The sequence below is a fragment of the Terrapene carolina genome, unplaced genomic scaffold, assembly GCF_002925995.2.
Source record: "Terrapene carolina triunguis isolate 2854851 unplaced genomic scaffold, T_m_triunguis-2.0 Scaffold234, whole genome shotgun sequence".
In the NCBI taxonomy this organism is placed as follows: domain Eukaryota; kingdom Metazoa; phylum Chordata; order Testudines; family Emydidae; genus Terrapene; species Terrapene triunguis.
Genome location: NW_020664585.1, coordinates 7670498 through 7691173, shown reverse-complemented (window position 1 = coordinate 7691173; position 20676 = coordinate 7670498). Strand labels below are relative to the sequence as shown.

Below are 20676 nucleotides of genomic sequence, written 5' to 3'. Positions count from 1 at the left end.
TCTCTCTGCCTCATTTCCCCACCTGCAAACTAGAGAGAATGATACTACCCTAACTCAAAAGGGCACTGCAAGGCTTAAATCATTAATGTTTGTAAAGTGCTTTGAGATTCTTGCAAGGAATTCACTAGGTCTGGGCAGCTAAGTATTATTTATTACTCTTACAGCACTTGTTGATCACCATCACTCTTTTATCCTTCCCTGCTTTGCAAAATTGGTGTGCTTAGATACTAGAGTGATGGGAGCGCTAAGCATGCTTCAGATATTACCCGTTTTCCTCCCAAGTTAACCTTTGGTCCCTGTCTTATATCTTCTATTTTCAGGCAGTGTTCAGTGCTGTTGTGGTTTTTCTTTTTTGTCGTTGTTGGTTTGTTTTTGTTTGTTTTCTGAATCAACCATTTTAAAACAACACAAAAAAGCCAATAGATTCCCCTCTTTACAGTTCAGGTAGTGGAACACCTTGCAGAGGAGTCACTTAGGACGACAGGGGCAGGAAAACAGTTCAGAGTAATTTGTGATGTTGCTCAGGGTTTTTAGTACCGACCACATGGAGGGGCTACAATTCCTGTAGTGCTGTTTTCTTTCCCTTCTCCAGCTCGTCCTGTTACAGCTGTTGCTGCAATATACAGTTTGAATGTTCTTTACATTGTAGCAAGGAAACCAAACAAATGTGGGATTGAGTTTAATCTTGCAAAAGGTTTATTAGTACTGTGCTGAAACATGCTGTACTTCTGATTCAAAATGGCTCCTACAAGTTTAAATATACAAAGGTATGGCTGGCTTCCCTCTTGGGACTGGCAGGGTCATTTTCTGCAGTATAATCAGCCTTCTCTAACCGTGGCCTGTCTCTGCATCTGGGTTTTATTATGATCGACTTTGATGCAGGTGTCCTTTAGTTGAGGTTTGCAAAAGCTCAGCTTTGCTATTGAGAATCATCAGACATGACTGGGCTAATGGAGAAGAATGTGGGTTCAGTGGGAAGTTGATTGGGGCATTGTGATAAGAAACTGGGGGAGAGGTGACTTTTAAAAACCAGTCTAACAATTAAGCAAAAGGAAACTGTGTATTTCATTAACCACTTCAGTGCTTTTCAGATGTCCAGCATGAATACATATTTGCTTTGCTTCCTGAGTTTGCTTGTATGCAAAAAATATATATTTGGCTTTTCTTCCCCTCCAGTACAATATGGCTATGTAAGCTACATCCACTGTCTTTGTATCTCCAGTTTATATCGGCAGGTGTAAAATGCATGTCCAGTTCACTTTGTGCATTGTATATTTAAAATGCCTTTTCTCTACTTCCATTTCCCCCATCATGCAAACTTAGCTGTTTTGAATGTCAGAAATAGCTGCAGAAAACAGGTGTTCAACAAAAAGCTTGCAAAATGAACAAAGGTTTTGTGAAAATACTGGTAATTTCAGGACGGTTTTGGGGATGGTGAGATCTGACATAGGCCCAAATTTAACCACAACCTCAAGATTTTGTGAAAAAAATTTCCCCAAAGAGAGAATTGGCATTGTTTCCCACAGCTCTCATATCCTTTGGCGAGGGAATGTGGCTTACGGGGTAGAGGAGCAGGGTACTGAGAAACAGGAGCCCTGGGTTCTATTCCTAGCTCTGCCCTTGTCCTGCTGGGTGGGGGTGATCTTGGGTGAATCCCTTACCCGCTCTCTGCCCCAGTTTACCAATGTTTAAAATTAGGATAATATTTCCTTACTTAAAGCTATCATGAGGAATATTTAATGTCTGTAAAGTACTTTGATCCTCAGAATTATGGCACTGGATATAGTAAATGTGGAGAACTAGCCTTAATATTAATCTTCATTGATGCGGGTTGGGCTGAAGCCTCCAGCAAGTGTTAGAGAGGATCCCAGGAAGCTGTTCCATTCTCCCTGATCAGTATTTGTGGCTGGGTTACATTCTTGGAGAGTACACAAGTAGGAGTGTGACTAGCACACAGAGAGGAATGAATTTGCACCGCTCAGTGCAAAACAAAGGCTTCCTTCAGCTAGATATGAAACATAAATCGAGGGCTTGCAATAACTGAGGTTCAAACACAGGGTCAGGCTTCCTACAGCAGAGAGCCAATGGGTCAAGCTCCCTGCTGTGATTAGTTGCTTGTGGGCATGAGTTGAAGGCTTATACCCATATGGACTTCGCCAGGCTCCCATCAGAGTCTCTCCTTCCTGAGTTTATATCCCCACCCGCCAAGGGAAAAGGGGGGCTGCTGTCAAGTCGCCTTGATAACCAGCAGGTGTTTCCTGGGAGCATGCGTGGGGAGAATGCTGATGAACCCAACTGTTGGCAGCAGCTACGGGGCCTGCGACTGCCTGAAACGGGGACTTAACCCCAGGCTTGACAGGTGCTGCGTGGGATCCATTGTGCTGCCACAGAGGCTCTAGGGGTTCTTTATTCTGTCCATTTAATTCGGATCCTGCAAACGGGAATAGTGAAAATAACCCCCCCCCCAAACCCTTTGCACTGCTTCGTGGCCCCTTTCCTCCTCCTGCAGTAGGCAAGTCTGCTTCTCCTGTGACTCATGCACTGAAATGACAGCTTTTCTGGCATTCCCTGGGCTCATCCAATGCTTGACTGGCTTTGCAAGCTGCGCTGTTTCTCGTTTATTGATAGTCTGGAATGTTTGATAGGAAAATACTTCTGCTCAGAACACTGCAGAGGAGTGGTTATGCTGTTATGGGGAGAACTAGCACCCTGGATGGTGCTCAGTCGTGACACAAGCTCTGTGGGAGTTTTGCCAGGTAGACATATTGCTCCAGGCTGTACAATGGAAAATGACTTGTCCCCAGGCCTTTCTTGCTAAGTCCCTGTGCTTAGTCCTTAATGAGAAAGAAATAGCATTGGGCGTCTGTCCTTTTCATAGGGGCTTGGATATCAATTTTGTGTAGCTATTTCCTATCCAGACATTTATCTAGAGACTGGATTAAGTTAGTATGACAGTTTAAAGTACTATGAAAAATCTGCAGGTAAAGTTACTGCAGGCAGCAAGCAGGGGAAATGCGGGGATGCTGGTTGACAGTGCTGCCACGATCCATCATCCTTCAAAAAACATAAAATAATATGAACTTTATTACAGCCAGCTGGGATAAGAGTGCTATTTCAATTACAGTGGCCAGACAGCGGGCCCAATGCAACTCCCACAGATGTCAAGGGAGAAACTCCTGTTGGCTTCAGTGGGTATTGGATAGGTCCCAGGAGACAGCCTGGTGCATACAATGGAGCAAATGTTTCCTGGCAGTTTTCAGAACTCTGGGTGGTGCAACTGCAGTTGCTGGTTTAAGCCCGTATTGATCTGTGACCTCCTTAAAGATCAGACCCTCTAGGAAACACTGGTTTACTCTGAACTAAATGTTTACCTTCATTACCTTCAGCCCTTGCCTTTGCTGCTCTTCTAATTGTGTTTATTCTTGAACCATCATCATTGTCCTCAAAGCATCAACGAAGGAAGCATAGATAGTAGGTGCCTCTGGAATTTTACAATCAAGGGGTCAAATTCTGCTCTTGTTTTAGAGGCACAAATCTGGAGTGAGTCTTTGTTTGGGTGGAGTTGAACCAGATTTATGTCTATGGATCAGAGAATGGAATTTGGCCCTAACTGAATTTTCACACTTACTGGGGAATTTTCCATGGCTGATGGAATGGGAAACACTTTTTAATATGTGGCTTTATACTGGTTTTCTTAGGACTATTACCCTTTTTGTCAAATTCCAAGCACCAAGATTGTGTTTACTATGTCTTTTTTAACATGCAAACTTTGACTTATCCAGCCACCTTGTAGGTAAGTAGCCACATGAGAGTTGAGGGCTGTTAATATGGCATTGTTGGAGTGGCATTATTTGTGTCTGAAATGTTTCTCTCGTAATGAAGAGAGCCAGATCATGTAAGTAAGCAATGCTTTCCTGCCCGTATGTGGGATTGCTGCTAATCCACTATGGTTGATGTGTTGGGGTTTGTGGCATTAGTCCTATGCTGCACTTGCTTCCTGCATATGGGATAGTTCTCTGGATGAGAAATACAATACTGTTTTTGGCTCTTTAGAAATGTCTTTGGGTAACAATGGCTCAAGCTCTGGTGGAAACGTCAGTGGTTGCTCTGCTGTGAATTAGGATTTTAAAAGGTTCTTGGTAAAGATGGCTTTGAACTAGAATTGGAATACCCTCGGGTTTGTGAACAGTAATATCCTGACTTCCCAGTTCCTGGCTGATTTCTAGTTACCAGTCTACATCTGAGCTTTGTGTACTTCATTTGGATTGATGATCACATAAGACCCCAGCTACCTGCAAAACCTTAGTACCAGTGAGAGAGAGCAGAGCAAAATCAATATGGCATTTTCCTTGAGCCATCCCAAAGAGAACATAGTCTTTGAGGTTCACAATGGCTTAATTTCAAAATCCTAATATTCCTGCACCCAGGGCATTGTTTGCAGATGCTATTAGCTGAAAAAGTAACAAGCAGTTAAAAACCACATATCAAGAATAAGAAATGGTAAAGTATCAAACTGATGTTCAATAAATCAAACTTTAAAAAAAATCAAATTAAATTACATAAGTAGGGCTAAAGAAGAATACTGCTGCCAACCATTCCATTTTGTGGCATGCCAGCAGTTTTCACAGTTTTATAAGAAGATGAAAGTTTTAAGGATTTAAAACTTGAATCAGCAGCAGCTGTTCTATGTGCATGCACATTCTCAGAGATGTGACCAAAGACTGGCAATTGTCTGTGTTGGGACCGAAGTGTCTTTCTTCCACTTCCAAAAACTGCCAAACCTCACCCTGCTGCTATTGTAGCGGCATTCCAGTACAACATTAAAATACTAATTTTGGCTCCAGTCAGAACTGTCGGCTGTCTCATGTTCATGAAGCAACCAACTCAACTCCGCTCCCTTCAATAAAAATAGAAGAACAAGAAGATGGGCTTAGTTATTCTTTTTGAAAGATATTGGGCCAGATCCTGGGCCCTGCTTGGTAATGCTGTGGTGGATGAGAATTATTGGGTGTCATAGAGCTTTTATAGCGGTACCTGTTCCACCTACTCACCTCCTGCTCTGGAACTGTGTGAGGGAAAGGGTCATGGCCAAGACACCCCTATAACCCACTCGGCCTGGCTGCTGAACAGCCTGTGGGTCATGGGCAGCCAGGCATAAACTAGAATAGCTGCTCTTGCTTATGCCGGGGACTAGACTGGTCCCCTGGCCATCCCTTGAATTAGGGGAGTAAAAGTGGCTTAGTGATAGCTGAGCCAGAAGACGATCTGCCTCTTTGTTGTTCTGAACCTAAATAATCGATGGGCAATAGCTGGGAGTTAACAGAATTATATACCTTGTGTGTAAATCGTTGAAGGACTCAGTATTGCCTAGAGTAGCAGCAGGGGCACATGTGCAGGAGGGTTGTTAGAGAGGAGCAGTATGTTTTGTTACACAGCCAGAAGAAGAAATCCCACCAATCTACCAGTATCAGAGGGGTAGCCGTGTTAGTCTGAATCTGTAAAAAGCAACAGAGGGTCCTGTGGCACCTTTAAGACTAACAGAAGTATTGGGAGCATAAGCTTTCGTGGGTAAGAACCTCACTTCTTCAGATGCAAGTCTTGCTCCCAATACTTCTGTTAGTCTTAAAGGTGCCACAGGACCCTCTGTTGCTTTTTACAATCTACCAGTGCAGCTCAATTTGGACTCCTTTGCATCAGCTCGCAATCTGCTTAGCTGAAAATATCCTGGAAACCCATAAATTATTTAGGCGTTATTAGAGGCTGGGTTCCATGTTGCAGTCAGTATTAGGGATGATTTGTAGCAGCAATAAGATCTGACGGGTAAAAACACTGCATCACTTCATGTGGGGGGAAAAATCAGCCCCCTAAATGTACTGACTGATTGATTAATATGTAAAAGTTCTTGATTATCCATGTGCCTTCATTACCCTGGTGCGGTGTTGAAGGGAGGAAACATACGTCTCTTCTTTTCTGAAAATCACCGTAAAAGGCACTTATCAGATATTCAGAGTAATTATTTTCGAGATTGAAACTCTGAAGGCATTATGCAGTGTGTGAAATCTGTTGGTGTTACGGATGAAAGAAGGAACAGACACAGATATTAAACATTCACCACAGCAGGACATAAGGATCACAAACTTTGAGTCTCAGTTCCAGTATTGGTCATCAGCCCCCACTAATTCGTCTTTCTCCTCCCATCCTTTGCTTCCTGGGCAGTTCTAGATACCTGGGCAGTTTTCCTGTGGGATAGATAGTGCATGCTTTCTCAGTCCCTAATCAGTCTTTAGGCAAGGTAGACCTCGCACTGACAGATTCCAGTGTGGAGTATTGTGAAGCCATGGTGATGACTCCATGGTTGAAAGTGTAATATATTTTTTCCTTTTATAAGACCATCTTTAAACCAGTTCTGAATATTAGTTTTAACAACTGCAGTGTTCAGATTTGCTACCTTAATCCTGGCTTTTATGCAGCAGAGAAAAGGGTGAAACGTTCCTGTTCACTCGGCAGTGCTTTCACAATTGCAGGCTGGGTTTTTTGTTGCAGCTTTGTTTTCAGAAACCCCAGTGTTAAATGTGATTTTGAGCCTGGGAGCTCTGCAGGGTTGGTGTCATCCTCCTCAGCCCCATGGCTGAAGACTCCGATTGGCGAATGGACACCATCTAGCAAAGAGGGCAGGTGTATGCAGAGGGCTATTGCTCCCTTAGCTCTTCCTTTTACTCTTAGTTTTCTCACTTGGTGCTGTTAACGTAGGTCTTATTTTCACTACTCAAAAAGACCTGTTCTTAACAGCTAACGCACAGTGGAATGCTAGTGAAGATAAGGCGGATTCAAGTTTTCATATGAACTAACGAGTAGAGTGAGATGAGGTTTCCCCCACAGTGTTTGGCTGTGTTTCACGGCAAAAAAAAGTGGCTCTTCTTTTTTATGATGGTGGGATCACTAACATGTGTTAGTGTTTTAATGGAGACAAGGCACCAATAATTCTGACTGGGCAGTAGCTAGGTGACCTCACCTAGCTATGTCATGGTAAAAACTACAGGTGCCTTGTCTCCACTAGGGTTTTACACGGGATGGCTACCGCATGTGAGTTATCTCATAGTAAATCACATCTTTGTCTGGTAGTGAAGACAAAGCCTTCATTGGCCCAAAGGGCACTGGCTAAACACAATCACACACAGTCTCCTGCTAAACTCCTCCAAGTGGCCCCCACAAAAGCTCTTTGACTTGAAGCGTGTAGGAGCAATAGATTCTTCCATAGCCATCTTAGGGGATGTCTTCACAGCAGCTGGGAGGTGCAATTCCCAGTGTAGGCAGACAGCTCAAGCGTGTGCCTAAAAATAGCAGTGTGGCTGTGGAGGTCTGGACAGCAGCTCGGGCTGGCTACCTGAGTACGTACCCAGGGGGTCGGTGGGATTGTAGTAGGGCAGCTAGCTTGAGGTCACACTGCTATTGTGAGGTGCTAGCTCAAGCAGAGCTAATACATGTCTGCCTGCATAGGGAAATACACTAGCAGCTGTTGTGCTGCGTACCCAAAGTCAGAAAACCCGTCTCGAAGCATTCTTGGCCAGGCATCACACCTCCCTAGGTGCTGCCCACAAATTGCGCAGGCTTCCAGATGGCAGTTTCTTAACAGTCCGCCGCCATTGGATTTACCATGGAACAGATGCAAAAATGCCCCCCTTTACTGTGTCCCTTCAGGTTTGCGATGCCTATTTACAGCAACCCCCTGCAGTTACCGTTCTCTTAATGCTGCTCATATATATTTTTGTATCCAGTTATTTTTAGCAACATGATGGGGAGGGAGGCAGGCGAGGAACAATACTGAGAGAGTGGGGTCTGCGTAGTTCTCTTCCGCAGAGCTGAGCCTGCAAGAACCTGACCAGAGTCGCTCTGCTGCAAGCCTTCCATCAGGGCGCTCGTGACATTTTTGTGACTGTTGCTTGAAAGGTGCATACAATAAAGCCCATGTGGAGGCATTTATCATTTAATCTCAGATGTGTTCCTTTTTATATCCATTTTTTCTAAACAGCAGCAGAGGGGGAATTATAGCTTATTTTATTTTTTTCCCCTAAACTGATCCATGACTTCACTATGCATCGCAGGTTTTTAATGTCTCTCTTTATTTCATTTTTTCGTAACCTCCAGGCACAGCGTAACCTTAAACATTAATTTTCCAACTACCATTCGGCTAATGGACTTCCCTGCTATTAAATCCCCTTGGAGTTAGAATGCCAAAAGCTGAACTGAGCACTTTGGGGAGCTCACACTGTAGCATCATTAATACAATAGAAAGAAAGAAACGCAATATTCCTGTACCCAGATGTCGCAGGAATAGAGTAAATGGAAATGGTTATAAGATACTGTATTGTAGCTTCATATTAAAAAATGTTTCATGAATCATTTTTTGCTGCAAGCCAGTATTTGGCTGCCCAGTGAACTATAACAAGATTTAATAGCCACAGTGCAGTTGTATTGCATTTGGACTGATTCCATCCTTCTGTTGTAATAAACGTTGGCTTTACAATGGGCTCTTAAATTCTACAAGTGACGTCAAATTGCATCTAATAATGGAAAAAAGATTAAGTACTGTAAACTCAGCTTTTTCTCTTAATGTTTTCTTCAAGTCTTGCCTTGTCTTCAGGTCTGTGTCCTCATCCCAATGCACCATTATCTACACGTTCCGTATCTGAGTGAATTTATTCTGAGCTTTGCATCTTAATAGCATCACCAACCACACATGCCCACACCTCCTTTTGTTTTTCTCTTTTATATTCCTGAAAGTGTGGGACTAATTGTACTGCAGGCTAGAGACAGATATGGTGTATGCAGGCATTCTGCAGCCTTTCCCCCTCGCAGCTCTTCCAATGCACCTTAACCCATTCCTGCATTCAACACACCACTCCGGGGAGGTATTGGATTGTATCAAATTGTGTGGTGATTCTGTGTCGTGGGCAAATGTTGGGTAGGGACCCAACTGATTTTCACATGTGATCTAAGGCAAGTTTTGAAACTCAGGTGGTTTTTTGGGGGGGGGGGGTTGTTTTTGTTTGTTTGTTTGTTTTTGAAGGGACATTATCAACCTGAATTGTTTGTAAACTAATTTCCAAAAATATCATTTGCTGAGACAGATCCCTTTAAACATGTATAATTCACACCATGCTGGTTTGAAGGATTTTTCTGCTTCCTGATGTTTATATGGATATTTCCAGTTAATTAGTTTATTTTTTGCTATATAACTATATATGAAAACGGAGACTATCTATACAAAAAGTGCTGTCAAATGCACAAGGTGGACCAACTGAAGAAATATAGAAAAATATTTTTAACGCTAACTACTTTCAGGAATAGGTGTTTATAACAACCCTAGTAGTCACAAAGTTATTGCGCAGAAATGTGTTTTTACAACTTCTAATGTGAAAGTTACATGAACTAATCTACTTGCTCGTACATAACGTGTCACGTTTTTAAAAATTGCACAAAGTTCACATGTTCTTCAGCAAGCCCTTGTAAACAGTATTTTTCCCCGAACGAAGTAGCACTTAGCAAAATTAACTTTGGTCTTAGGACCCTTACACCATCTCTCTCAGCAGCGTTGGTATGTCTGTGTACCACTTGTAGTGTTTGTAGTCTTGATAGAGTTGGGATGGGGTGTGGTACTATCTGCCTTCCTGCTCACTCTCCCCTCAGGGACCTCTTACTGGATTGATAGGATTTTAAAAGAAAAACAATTTAGGGGACAGCTCCTTGAAATGTGGTGGTTAGAATGAACATTCTAATGCAGTTGGGACAGACTTTTTTGTGGGGAGTGTGGAGGGGGGACACAGGACTGATCCAAATGCTAAATATCACTCTCTTCACGCAGAGGTCATTTCAGGGGATAAAGAAACCATACAGAAGCTAAAGAGGGGCTCAGAGCACAAGGGACATGGAATTTTTAAATAGTCTCTAGGTAACACCTTTACAAACCCCTTCAATATTATTTAGTTGATTTGTTTGTATTGCATATTACCATTTTTTCCTTATTAACTACCATTCATTTCATAATTGTGTGAAGATATTTTGAGGAAAACTAATTGGTACTTGAGTTATGAACACTGATAGTCTTAAATAGTGGGATCTTTGGGGGAGCAGGCTGTTTCGCAGGGAAGGGAGGGAAATTCAGTCACACCCATTTTTTAACCTAGTAGGTGGGTAGTATAGTCTAGTGGATAAGGCACTGTACTAGGTACTCAGGAGACTTGGGTTCAGTTCCCAGCTCTCCTGTGGGTTGACTTGAATCAGTCACTTGCCCTCTATGTGCCTCAGTTTCCCCATCTGTAAAATAGGGGTAATGATACTGACCATGTTTGTAAAGTGCTTTGAGTTCTACAGATGAAAAGTGCTATGTAAGAGCTAGGTATTAATAATAAAATAAACATCTTGGGGTGTACCTGTCTGTGTACATTTACACCTTTTAATTCTAATTGTGTGGGATAAAGCTCCTACCTGCAGCTAGAAAAAGCTATTTTCTGTTGCTTTATGCTTTTAGGATTTATTTCTCCCCTAATGAATATGTTTAATATTAGTTTCAGCATGGGGCATCTATTGCTTCTGCTGTTTAGTTCATTTCAGTCCTAGCTCAGCTCTGTGTACTGCAGAGGCAGCTCTCAGAAAATATTAGCTGATCAGAAATGAGTTGTTGAGGTGACAGCTGGGAGAGCTTGTAGCAGCCCAGCTGGGGGTACAGCAATAATGGGTATTTATAGATTGAATTTACCAGACGGTGATTGGTTTTCCCACATTGGACCCAACTGACAAGCTGAGCAGCCAGAAGACAGTTAAAAAAATGTTGTTGTTGTTTTTTGTTATAATCCTCAACTCAGACCTTTTAGGGTCATCCCTTCAGCTTGATCAGGGTTTGGCCTTCAGGACTTTTGATGTTTAAGTATCTGCCATTAATAGTCTCAGCACTCATTAAATCTTATTCCCTAATTACAAGGTTTCAGTTGTCATCAGTCCTTCAGTAAAGCCCCTTTGCAGTCTCTGAAGCGTCATTTAATGCCAAGGAGGCTGTGGCAGTCACATCTCAAACCTCTGGTGTCAAACAACCGATACGTGGGCTGGATTGAGGTGATTAGATGCATCTGCTGATGGATTTGGATTCTGCTGAATCTAATCTTTTTTCTTTTTAAATGGAAGTTTGCAAGCCTTTTGTTGTGAAGGAAACCTTTACAATCAGAACTCAATGAAGTGAGGGAGGAGGGGGTGCCTTCAGAAAGCCTGAAATTATAGTTCAGAGGTGGCACTGACTTGACTCATCTCAGTGGGGCATTAACTCTGAAGCCCAAGTACGATGCTTTAAGAGCCTGACTTTAAAATAATTGAAGTATAAAATTATGCGCCTGGCATATATGCAAATAGTTACTGCAGTTCTGTGTATAAAGGAGTAACGGCATATACGAATAGCCAAATAGCAGTGGGCCTAAAAATGCCCTGTATCACTATTTCCCTCCACTGCACAGCTTTTTAATGTTACTAACTAGCTTTGAGTGCCTCAGATTTTAGTGCCCTCCAGGAGCTGCAGGTGCTCAGCGCCTTGGAAAATCAGGCCCAAGATGCCTGAAGTTGGACAACCAAAATCCAGAGCCACTCTTGAAATGATGCCCTTAGTTGCAACCTAATGGCCATATTCCACCTCTTTGCACAACCCCCCACTTTAAGCGGTGGGGATTCAGCAGTGGATTGGGCTAGTCTATACCTGTGTAGACCTGGCCCACAGACTGTAAATAAACGTTAATTGATCCCAATTCACAGACTGTTGACAGCCCTGCTCTAGAGCCTTGTTCTGATCTCTCACTGGTAGTCACCCTTAAAAGCTTTCTGTTTTTGCTTTAGATAACATTACCTCTGTGCAGTATTTGCAGTATTGACTATACTTGGTACCGGGAATACTGCAAATACTAAGGTCATGCTATCTGCTTATCTATGACCATCAAAACGTCTTTACAAGGACAGCCGCTGTCCATCAGTGTGAATTGGGAATAACACTGCTGATTCGGTGCATTAACTCCCAATTTGCATGGATATATCTCACATCTGAATCTGGACAATATCCGTATTTTATCCTTCCCAATACAATGCGTTTTCCTGGGTTGCCACTAAGTCAAACTGCAATGTTTGACACAGGTTGCTATTTTTCAGGTTAAAGGCAGCCCAGACTCCAAATTTTTCCACATTTTTTTTAACTCAGACTGACTTAAAAATTTGCTTTATGTGTGCCGAGTGCTTGATGTCCCTCCCTCAGGACCAAGCTGCTGATCCTTATCCTGGGTACATTGGCTGACTGGCACACATAGCTTGAAGTTGAAAATGAAATGTGGCATTTCAGCTCAGTTTCCTTCAGAAGGGTAGTTGCTGCTTTAGACTATGTTTTGTGGAGGATGTGTATGCATCTGCCATGGCAGGCTTCCTTAAGTGCAGGATGGGACCCAAGCAGTGGAACAGAGCCACAGGAGGAATTCAGAAAAGGACAGTCCAGATGGGCGGATCCTCTGGTCCTGCTCTTTTGTGGAGTGCTTGGTGGGTCTAGGCAACAGGAGACTTGTCAGTCACATATTGGGCCAAACCAAAACCTTGGCTCTGAACGCACTGAACTTTTGGAAAGGCCACACCTGGAGGGGAGCTTTGCAGCGAGGGCTTGCTCATCTCTCATAAAAACTGAGATGTGAGCTAGATCGCTGCCCATTTCTGTAACCAAGACAGGCTATTCAAGGGGGGCCTGAAACTCAAAGACCACGTGCAAGTTGAGCCTGCTGGTGGCTGCTACTGTATGTGCTTGCGGCCCTAGGGCCTTTTTTTTTATTTAAAGGATGCAGTAAAATAAACCATCTTGTGTCTTGGTTGCCTGAGTCTGTCTGAATTATTATTTATTACCTGTCTGACACTGAATTATAAACACTTTTTCTTCATCCCAATACCTGTTTCCTGCCATTTTATTGCTCCTAAGATGCTCTTTTGTTTTATTCATCTCTTATAATCGACTGAAATACCCTGTTTTTAACAAGCGCGCGAAGACAGGCAGGGGATGGATGCACCTGATGTGCCTGTGACACCGTTTCAAAGCATCTGAAAAAGATTTTAACGTAAATTTTAAAAGATCACTACGTAGACTGAACTGTTCCACCCCACACAAGCAGCCAAACGTTATGTTAAACCTCCTGCTTTAAAAGTTCGGATGCCGGCTTCTCCTTGGAAGGTCAGATATGTTCTGATCTTGGGGGGAGGGTGTTGTTCAGGGCCTATCTCTATTAAATATTATTGCTTTGTTCCATAACATTAATTAAAAGCCTCTTAAGATTATCCACACCCCTTTCTGGAATGTTCTCCTAGTGGATTAGCCTGCCAGAGAAATTATTTTGGTAGAATGCACACACGCGTGTGTGTCGGGGGTTGTCTTGACAGAAGTATTCCCCGCAGGGTCTGTCATGTCAGGGAAATTTTCCCTGGGGTTGCGCTGACAGGAGTAATAATAATAATTTAAAAGCAATAAAATGCCATGAAACAGAATTAAAAATGAAAAAAATACATTTAAAATTCAGTGCCAGACAGGTAATTATTCTGGGCAAGTCAGTGAGCAGTGAGATAGGTTTGTTTTATTACCTCCCCTTAATAATAAAAATAATAATAAAAAAAAAGACTTAGAGCCCCTATGTAAATACCCCAGCAACCTTCCACCCCCATCCTGCTAACACTTACACAAGTGTGTTAAGTGTTAATATTCCCATTGCATAAACTCAGGAATGTGTGTAGGTGTTTGCAGGATTGGGTCTAAACTTGCTTATAAGAGAGTGCTTCTTGGCATGGCACAATGTGGTTTAGGCACAAGACAGGAGTAAGGAGGAGCCTGGGTTCTAATCCTGGTTCTGATGCTCATGTACTCTGTGATTTGGGCATATCATTTAGTATCGCCAAGCCTTATTTAATGTCAATAAAGTGCGGTGTAAGTGCCAAGTATTATTAGGGGCCCTCAGTGAGAGCGGTGGGACAGGAACTCAGTGCTCCCAGACTTCCTGCCCTCTGCTTAATTCACTAGATCATGTGGCTTTTGTGGGATCATTATCACTAAAGCAAATTTTAGGATTTAATGTATTATCTGTATTAAGCTAGGCAGGCATCTTGCTGTATAATGAGCTAGTGGACTGTGCTTTCACTCTACTGAACAGCTCTGGCCCTCTGTTAGCAAAAACGTGAATTTGGAAGCTAACGTTTAGCGTGGGTGGAATCCTTCGACAAGGTTGGAGAACTCAGCCACGCTTTTCTTGGAGTTATTACAGTAAGTTTACCAAATTTTTTGCCCTGGTGCACATAGTTTTTCTGTGGTATCAATCTTGAAATTGGGATGCCTTTATTTTCCGTGTACTGCACCTTCGCGTTTCTAAAGATTGCTTCTCTTCAGGGACAGCAGCCAGATTGTCATCAGTCACAGCAGCTGTTACAGGAGGCATACAGTGTGCATTCTCATGGAGACTTTACATGGAGTTCTTGTTGTTTTCATTAATCTAAAATCATTCAGATTGAAAGTACGTGTTTCGTTCTTTGAGTATGGAAACATTAACAATTTTTACTTCCTCTGTTTTGTTTGAGGGAGTTAAAATCTTGTCTAGTGGTAGAACATCTTATTCTAACTTTCTAAATATACACAATAAATAATGCAAACCAATATTCACCTGATTTTGAAATGAGAAATGGAAGTACACCTTATAGAAGCATGTTGTTTCTTTTGTATCACTACAGTATCTTACTTCTGTAAAAACAACGAGGAGTCCTTGTGGCACCTTAGAGACTAACAAATTTACTTGGGCGTAAGCTTTCGTGGGCTAAAACCCACTTCATCATGGGAGTTGCCTTACCAAGTGTGGGGTCAGTGCTAATGAGGCCAATTCAATTAAGGTGGAAGTGGCTTATTCTCAACAGTTGACAAGAAGGGGTGAGTATCAGCAGAGGGAAAAATTACTTTCTGTAGTGACCCATTACTACAAAAAGTAATTTTCCCTCTGCTGATACTCACCCCTTCTTGTCAACTGTTGAGAATAGGCCACTTCCACCTTAATTGAATTGGCCTCATTAGCACTGACCCCCCACTTGGTAAGGCAACTCCCATCTTTCCCATCTTTTCATGTGCTCTGTTTTTGTGTGTGTGTGTATTACTGTATTTTTCACTCCATGCATCTGATGAAGTGGGTTTTAGCCCACAAAAGCTTATGCCCAAATAAATTTGTTAGTCTCTAAGGTGCCACAACGACTCCTCATTGTTTTTGCTGATACAGATTAACACGGCTACCACTCTGAAACCTGTTACTTCTGTAAGCAAGTGTAAGATCCTGAAATTGCCCACCCTGTGAATGAGTCATTAAACAATTTTTTCTCTGCTTTTCCATTAGATGTTCTTTTATGAAAAAATATAATGTAACCAGATACAAAAATCTAGGTTAAAAGAACATTATTCAGGTTAGAAAGTCAATCACTCAAAAGTTTTAAGGTCCCCTGTACAGCTCTTTTTCTGCCTCCTTGTAAACACAATAAAAGGATTTTTCCTCTGTTTTTTGCGAGAATTATATCGGAACAGTTTCACTAAGCAGATGTGACAAGAGGCCTGTATGCTTGCTGTAGAAGGAAAGGCATTTGGGGTTTATGTGCTGGGGAAACTGTTTTTAAAAATCATTTATTCTAGTGACAATGTTATCCCGTAATGCTGCTGAGGTTGGTGTTATCTTGGATAATCTGCCCATGGGACTACTAGACAGATTTACAGGTCTGACTGCCAGAGGGAGTTTTGCAGTCACGATTCAGTGTTCTATGCTCCCTCCTCTCCTCACCTTTCTTCTCTCCATTTCTATGTTTTGTACTGCTACAGCCACCACCCCTCGTCTGCCGTGTCCTGGCGGTACTCCGAAAGTTGCTCTCTTAGCCCTCTGTGTTGATCAGTCCTATTTTCTTTTAAATTGCACAGAAGCTGTGTATTGTAGGACTTCTTTTCTGACTTGAAGTTTGATCTAATGCTGTTAACTTATGCTATGGGTGTGTAAAACAAGTTCTGCCATTTACTTCAATGGAGGGAGGATTTAATCCCTGGACTTCATTGGAGGGAAAAGAGAATGGATGCTGTTAATAATAATGGGAAGAAAAGTACGTTTTTACAGACCTCTTTGTTAGAGTCCAATTTAAGTTCTCCAATGTGGTGTTATCGAGGGCTGAGGAAGTCTCCTAATTAGTCTCTTTTGTCAGCTGCAGAGCAATCATGTAAGAGGATAAGAAGATCTGACGTCTCTGAGTGGCTACATCTCTGATGTGTCACTGACATTGGAGAGATACATTATTGTCCTACAACAAAAGCTTAACTTTTTCATTTTCAGCTGTGTCATATCTCAGCCGTGGAGATGTTACATATAAAAATCTGATTGATATGGTGGCAAAGGTCCCTAGTGCAATAGCTTTGAGGGTGTCCCCTGTAGCAAATCAAAATTCTTCTAAAAGAGTCTGTTCAACTTGATACCGGTTCCAGAGTAACAATCAAGGGATTTTTCTTTCTTGTTTTAAGATAAATTAATGTCTCTGGAGATTAAATTATTACGTTTAATCAGTGCAGAAAATAATTGCATCTCTCTGTTTTTATTTCAGGGGTCCTCAATGCACTCACTTACCATTATTTAAGGAGACTTTACTAGAAATATCTGGATTGCATTTCTGAACTGACAAAAAGGCTTGGACTTCAAGATGCTTATAAAGGAATATCGTATTCCAATTCCAATGAGTGTGGAAGAGTATCGGATTGCCCAGCTGTACATGATACAGGTTAGTAATGGTTCAAACAGACAGTGTGATGGACCCACACTGATTTACACAAATGGTATTTTAGTCTTCACTTCCTGTGCAAAAAGTGATGTCTTGATGAAGACCATAATAATCTGGCGTTTCCGGCAGACTTTTCAGCTAACTTTTTTTAATGCAGTTTTGCTTTTAAAATGTATTTGACCATCTTCTTTCAAGTTAAAGGCTGGATCCTGCTGTCCTTAAACTGGCAAAACTTCCTCTCTTGAAAGAGAATTGGAAGTAAACAGATCTAGTACAAACTTGGGAAGTATCACACCTTGGGTAGGTTATTCCTATGTAGGGAAGCACTGAACCTTAATTTTTATGTGGAAATATTAGTTCATTATAACTTTCAAAAGGTAAACTAAAAATAGCTTAGCACATGACTTACATACTATTTCTTTAATAATTATATGTAAGCACACAGATCCTGTCATCTTAGTTTAGGCCCAAAATTTAGTTTTTATTAAATCTAATGTAAATGTTTTCATAACTTTTTAAAAAAATAGAAAACAAAATGTTTGTTTTTGTAATCTCAATCGTCCATGCTCCCCCTCCTAAAAATGGAAATCCAAAAACAATAGCCTTAGGATGGTACATGAGAAACCCAGCAGTGAAATTTACTAAAAAGGAAATGAAATTGCCCATCTAGTTTCATTGCCCATAAAGCTGAAGAAAATGCAAAAATGCCCTCAATCCAGCAAAACACATGCCTAACTCTGAGCACACAGAGCAGTTCCATTTTTATTTCAGTGGGACTGCTCCAGAGGCTTGTATTTAAGCATGTGCTTAACTGCTTTGCTGGATTGGGTCCTAAAATGAACAGCATCATAAATGGTGAAAAATTATTCCAGATATGAGAAATTATTTTTATTATACTGTGATTTTTATTTTTACAGTGCCCCCTCTTAAAAAAAAAAAAGAATAATTCATTGCTAGACTTGACTACCAAGCAGTGCACAGCATAATATATATTCTTCAATATTACCAAAGGAATTCTTTTTTCTGGCAAAAATATTTGAGTACGTATATAAATTGATAAATGGATTTGTAACTTAATATTAGCATAAGTGAGTAAACATTTTCTCAGGGGGCTTAATTTCTCTATTGCTTCTCCTGAAGCTAAAATTGTTTTGAAAAATGTCATATAATTATTTTCTCATGACTTTTTCTATCACATTTGGATTAGATGTTTAAATAAAAATCATACTAAGAGGGGAAACATATTAGCTATGCAAATGTAACAGCAGGCTAAGGAACCCGTTGAAGAATGGTCTCATTAGTGGGAGAGATTCAGCATGCTCTTTGTTGGGGAGAATACTTGAATACCATATGCCATTCTGGTTGCCCCATCTCAAAAAAGATACACAACAACTGGAACAAGTACAGAAAAGGGCAACAGAAATGATCTGGTGTATGGAACAGCTTCTGTCTGAGGAGAGATGAAAAAGACTGAAACTGTTCAGCTTAGAAGAAAGATGACTTGGGCGATGATAGAGGTCTATAAAATCATGAATAGTGTGGAGTCAGTGAATAAGGAAGTGTTATTTATCCCTTCACGTAACACACGAACCAGTAGTCACTCATTGAAATTAATAGGCAGCAGCCTTAAAACAAAAGGTAGCTCTTCTTTCACACAATGCACAGTCAACCTGTAGAACTCGTTGCCAGGGGATGTTGTGAAAGCCAGAAGTATAACCGGCTTCAAAAAGATAAGTTCATGGAGGATAGGTCCATCAATAGCTATTAGCCAAGATAGTCAGGGACCCAACCCCATGCTCTGGGTGCCTCTAAACCTCTGACTGACCGAAGCAGGGACTGGATGACAGGGAATAATTTTCCTGTTCTGTTTGATCCCTCTGCAGCATCTGGCCACTGTGGGAAGAGAGGATAGTGGGCTAGATGGACCATTGGTCTGACCCATTATAGCCATTCTTATGGGATACGTCCTCAGGTTAACAATATTGTTGAATCAGAGTTGCTGCCAGGTGTAATGTCTTTTGATGGTGGAACGTTTAGTGCAGTGGTCCCCAACCTTTTTTGTCGGTGGCATTTCGGTGGCGACGCCTCTGGATGACGCTGCTTGTCGGCGGCATTTCGGTGGATGCTTGTCTGCCGGCCAGTACGCGGGCGCACATGGATTCCCCGGCGGGCGCCATGGCGCCCACGGGCACCGTGTTGGGGACCACTGAGTTAGCGGAATTCTGCTGGTGTTCTCTCAGAAGCCATAAACAAGATTTTATCAGATTAGTACAGAGTGTGTGATTCCATTTAATTGCCTGAAACCATTATCAGGTGATGTGTGTAAGGTCTAGATTCTACCTTTTGACACTGGCTTGAGCAAGGGGTGGTGCGTAAATGCACCATCCCAGCAATATCCCTCCCCTGCTGCCCCCTTGCCAGACACAATTTGCTGCTGGACTGTGCCCCATCAGCAAATTACAGTTTCCCCTGCACCAGCCCAGCTGTACTGGCTGGTGGGTTGGAAGGTGGTTGGAGCCAAGGCTCCAGCCATTCACTGCCCAGCAGGGCAGTAAGTGAACTTGTTTAACTCTGTGTCCCAGCTCCAAGGTCCAGCCTGCAGAAGGGTATAAAGGTGGGGGAAGGTTTCTTACTCCCACATACTTGAAGGTACAATTCATCCAAGGCACAATCTAGCTCTAAGAATGAACATAAGCACTTCTGAGAGAAAATACCTATCTTAGCTCAAAATATTTTGAAAGGCCCTTGGAATAAAATGTTAGGGTTAAATTCCCCTTTCTTTAATCTTGTTCTGTAAGGGCTCTTTCCATCTGCCCTTGAAGTCAGTGGAAAGACTCCCACACACTTCAGTGGGAATTGGTGTGGTCCCCATGACATTAACTGCCTCTGTAAAAGAACACTGCTTTATCCTTTGAGAGATAAATCAGGGAATGTTAACTCAGAAGGAGCAGGAAAGAGCACGAAAGACTTTTCTAGATGTTTTCAGAGCATGATTTTTAATAAGACCCTTTTGTCTGGCTATAGAGGAATCACTATTTTTCTTTTCTTTCATTCCTTTGGAATCTGTAGCCCACAGGAGAAGTTTTTTTTGTGAGTTATAGCATCTAGTTGGTGAGCATATTCCAGGGGGAGCAGCAAACTGGGATGTCTATATGTAATATATAGTAATGTAAAGCCCATTTTTAAGGACAGAATGATGCAGAGGGAGACTTTTCCGTGTTCTGAAAAGATATTGAGCATCTCTCCTTGAGAAGGGATTATTCTTTTCTTTCCTTTTATTAAAATGTGTCCTTAGGAGCACAGAGCCTAGTTTTAAATTTCATTTGTTATGCAGAACACTGTACAGATGCTGCACTAGAATGATAATCATACCAGTTCTTAAGAGAGGAGGTAGATCTCCAGCACTACAAAAGTGAAATATGTGGTAATTTATAGGAAATTTTGTTCATGAAGAGTATATTTGGCTTCAGTGAGACTTAAATACATGCTTGACTTTAAGTATATGATTTGTGGCTTTCCTGAATAGGGGTGGAATTATTCATTAGCTTGAAGTTAAATGCAAATCAGGTCTTTTAAGAGCAAAGTAAAGCTTTGTGCATAAGTGTAGCCTGTTGAAGTCCATGGATAATGTTTTCAAAAGTGTCTAAATTGCGTGGTAGTTAGGCTCTTAAGTTGCTTACGTGCTTTTGAAACTTTCACCCCCTGGCATTACTTGTGTGAGGGTTGCAAAGTCAGGCCCAAAATAGTTGCAGGTTTTTTTTAAAGAGAGGAATTTCCATTGTTTCTTTTTTCCCCCCTCCTTATTCACACAGTGTATGGAGAGGCCACGCTTTACCTTCTGACGGA

At 41.8% G+C, this 20676-nt stretch overlaps 1 protein-coding gene across 6 annotated transcripts in view; it reads left to right on the top strand.

Annotated features, from left to right (window-relative positions):
- Positions 1-20676, top strand: part of PITPNM2 (phosphatidylinositol transfer protein membrane associated 2) — a 197860-nt gene that overhangs the window by 83179 nt on the left and 94005 nt on the right. For all 6 annotated transcript variants that reach the window (XM_024196154.3, XM_024196153.3, XM_024196155.3 and 3 more), the window contains one exon: positions 16657-16830. In XM_024196154.3, the coding sequence (XP_024051922.1) occupies positions 16753-16830 (78 nt within the window). In that variant the 5' untranslated portion in view covers positions 16657-16752. The remainder of the gene's footprint in view (positions 1-16656; positions 16831-20676) is intronic.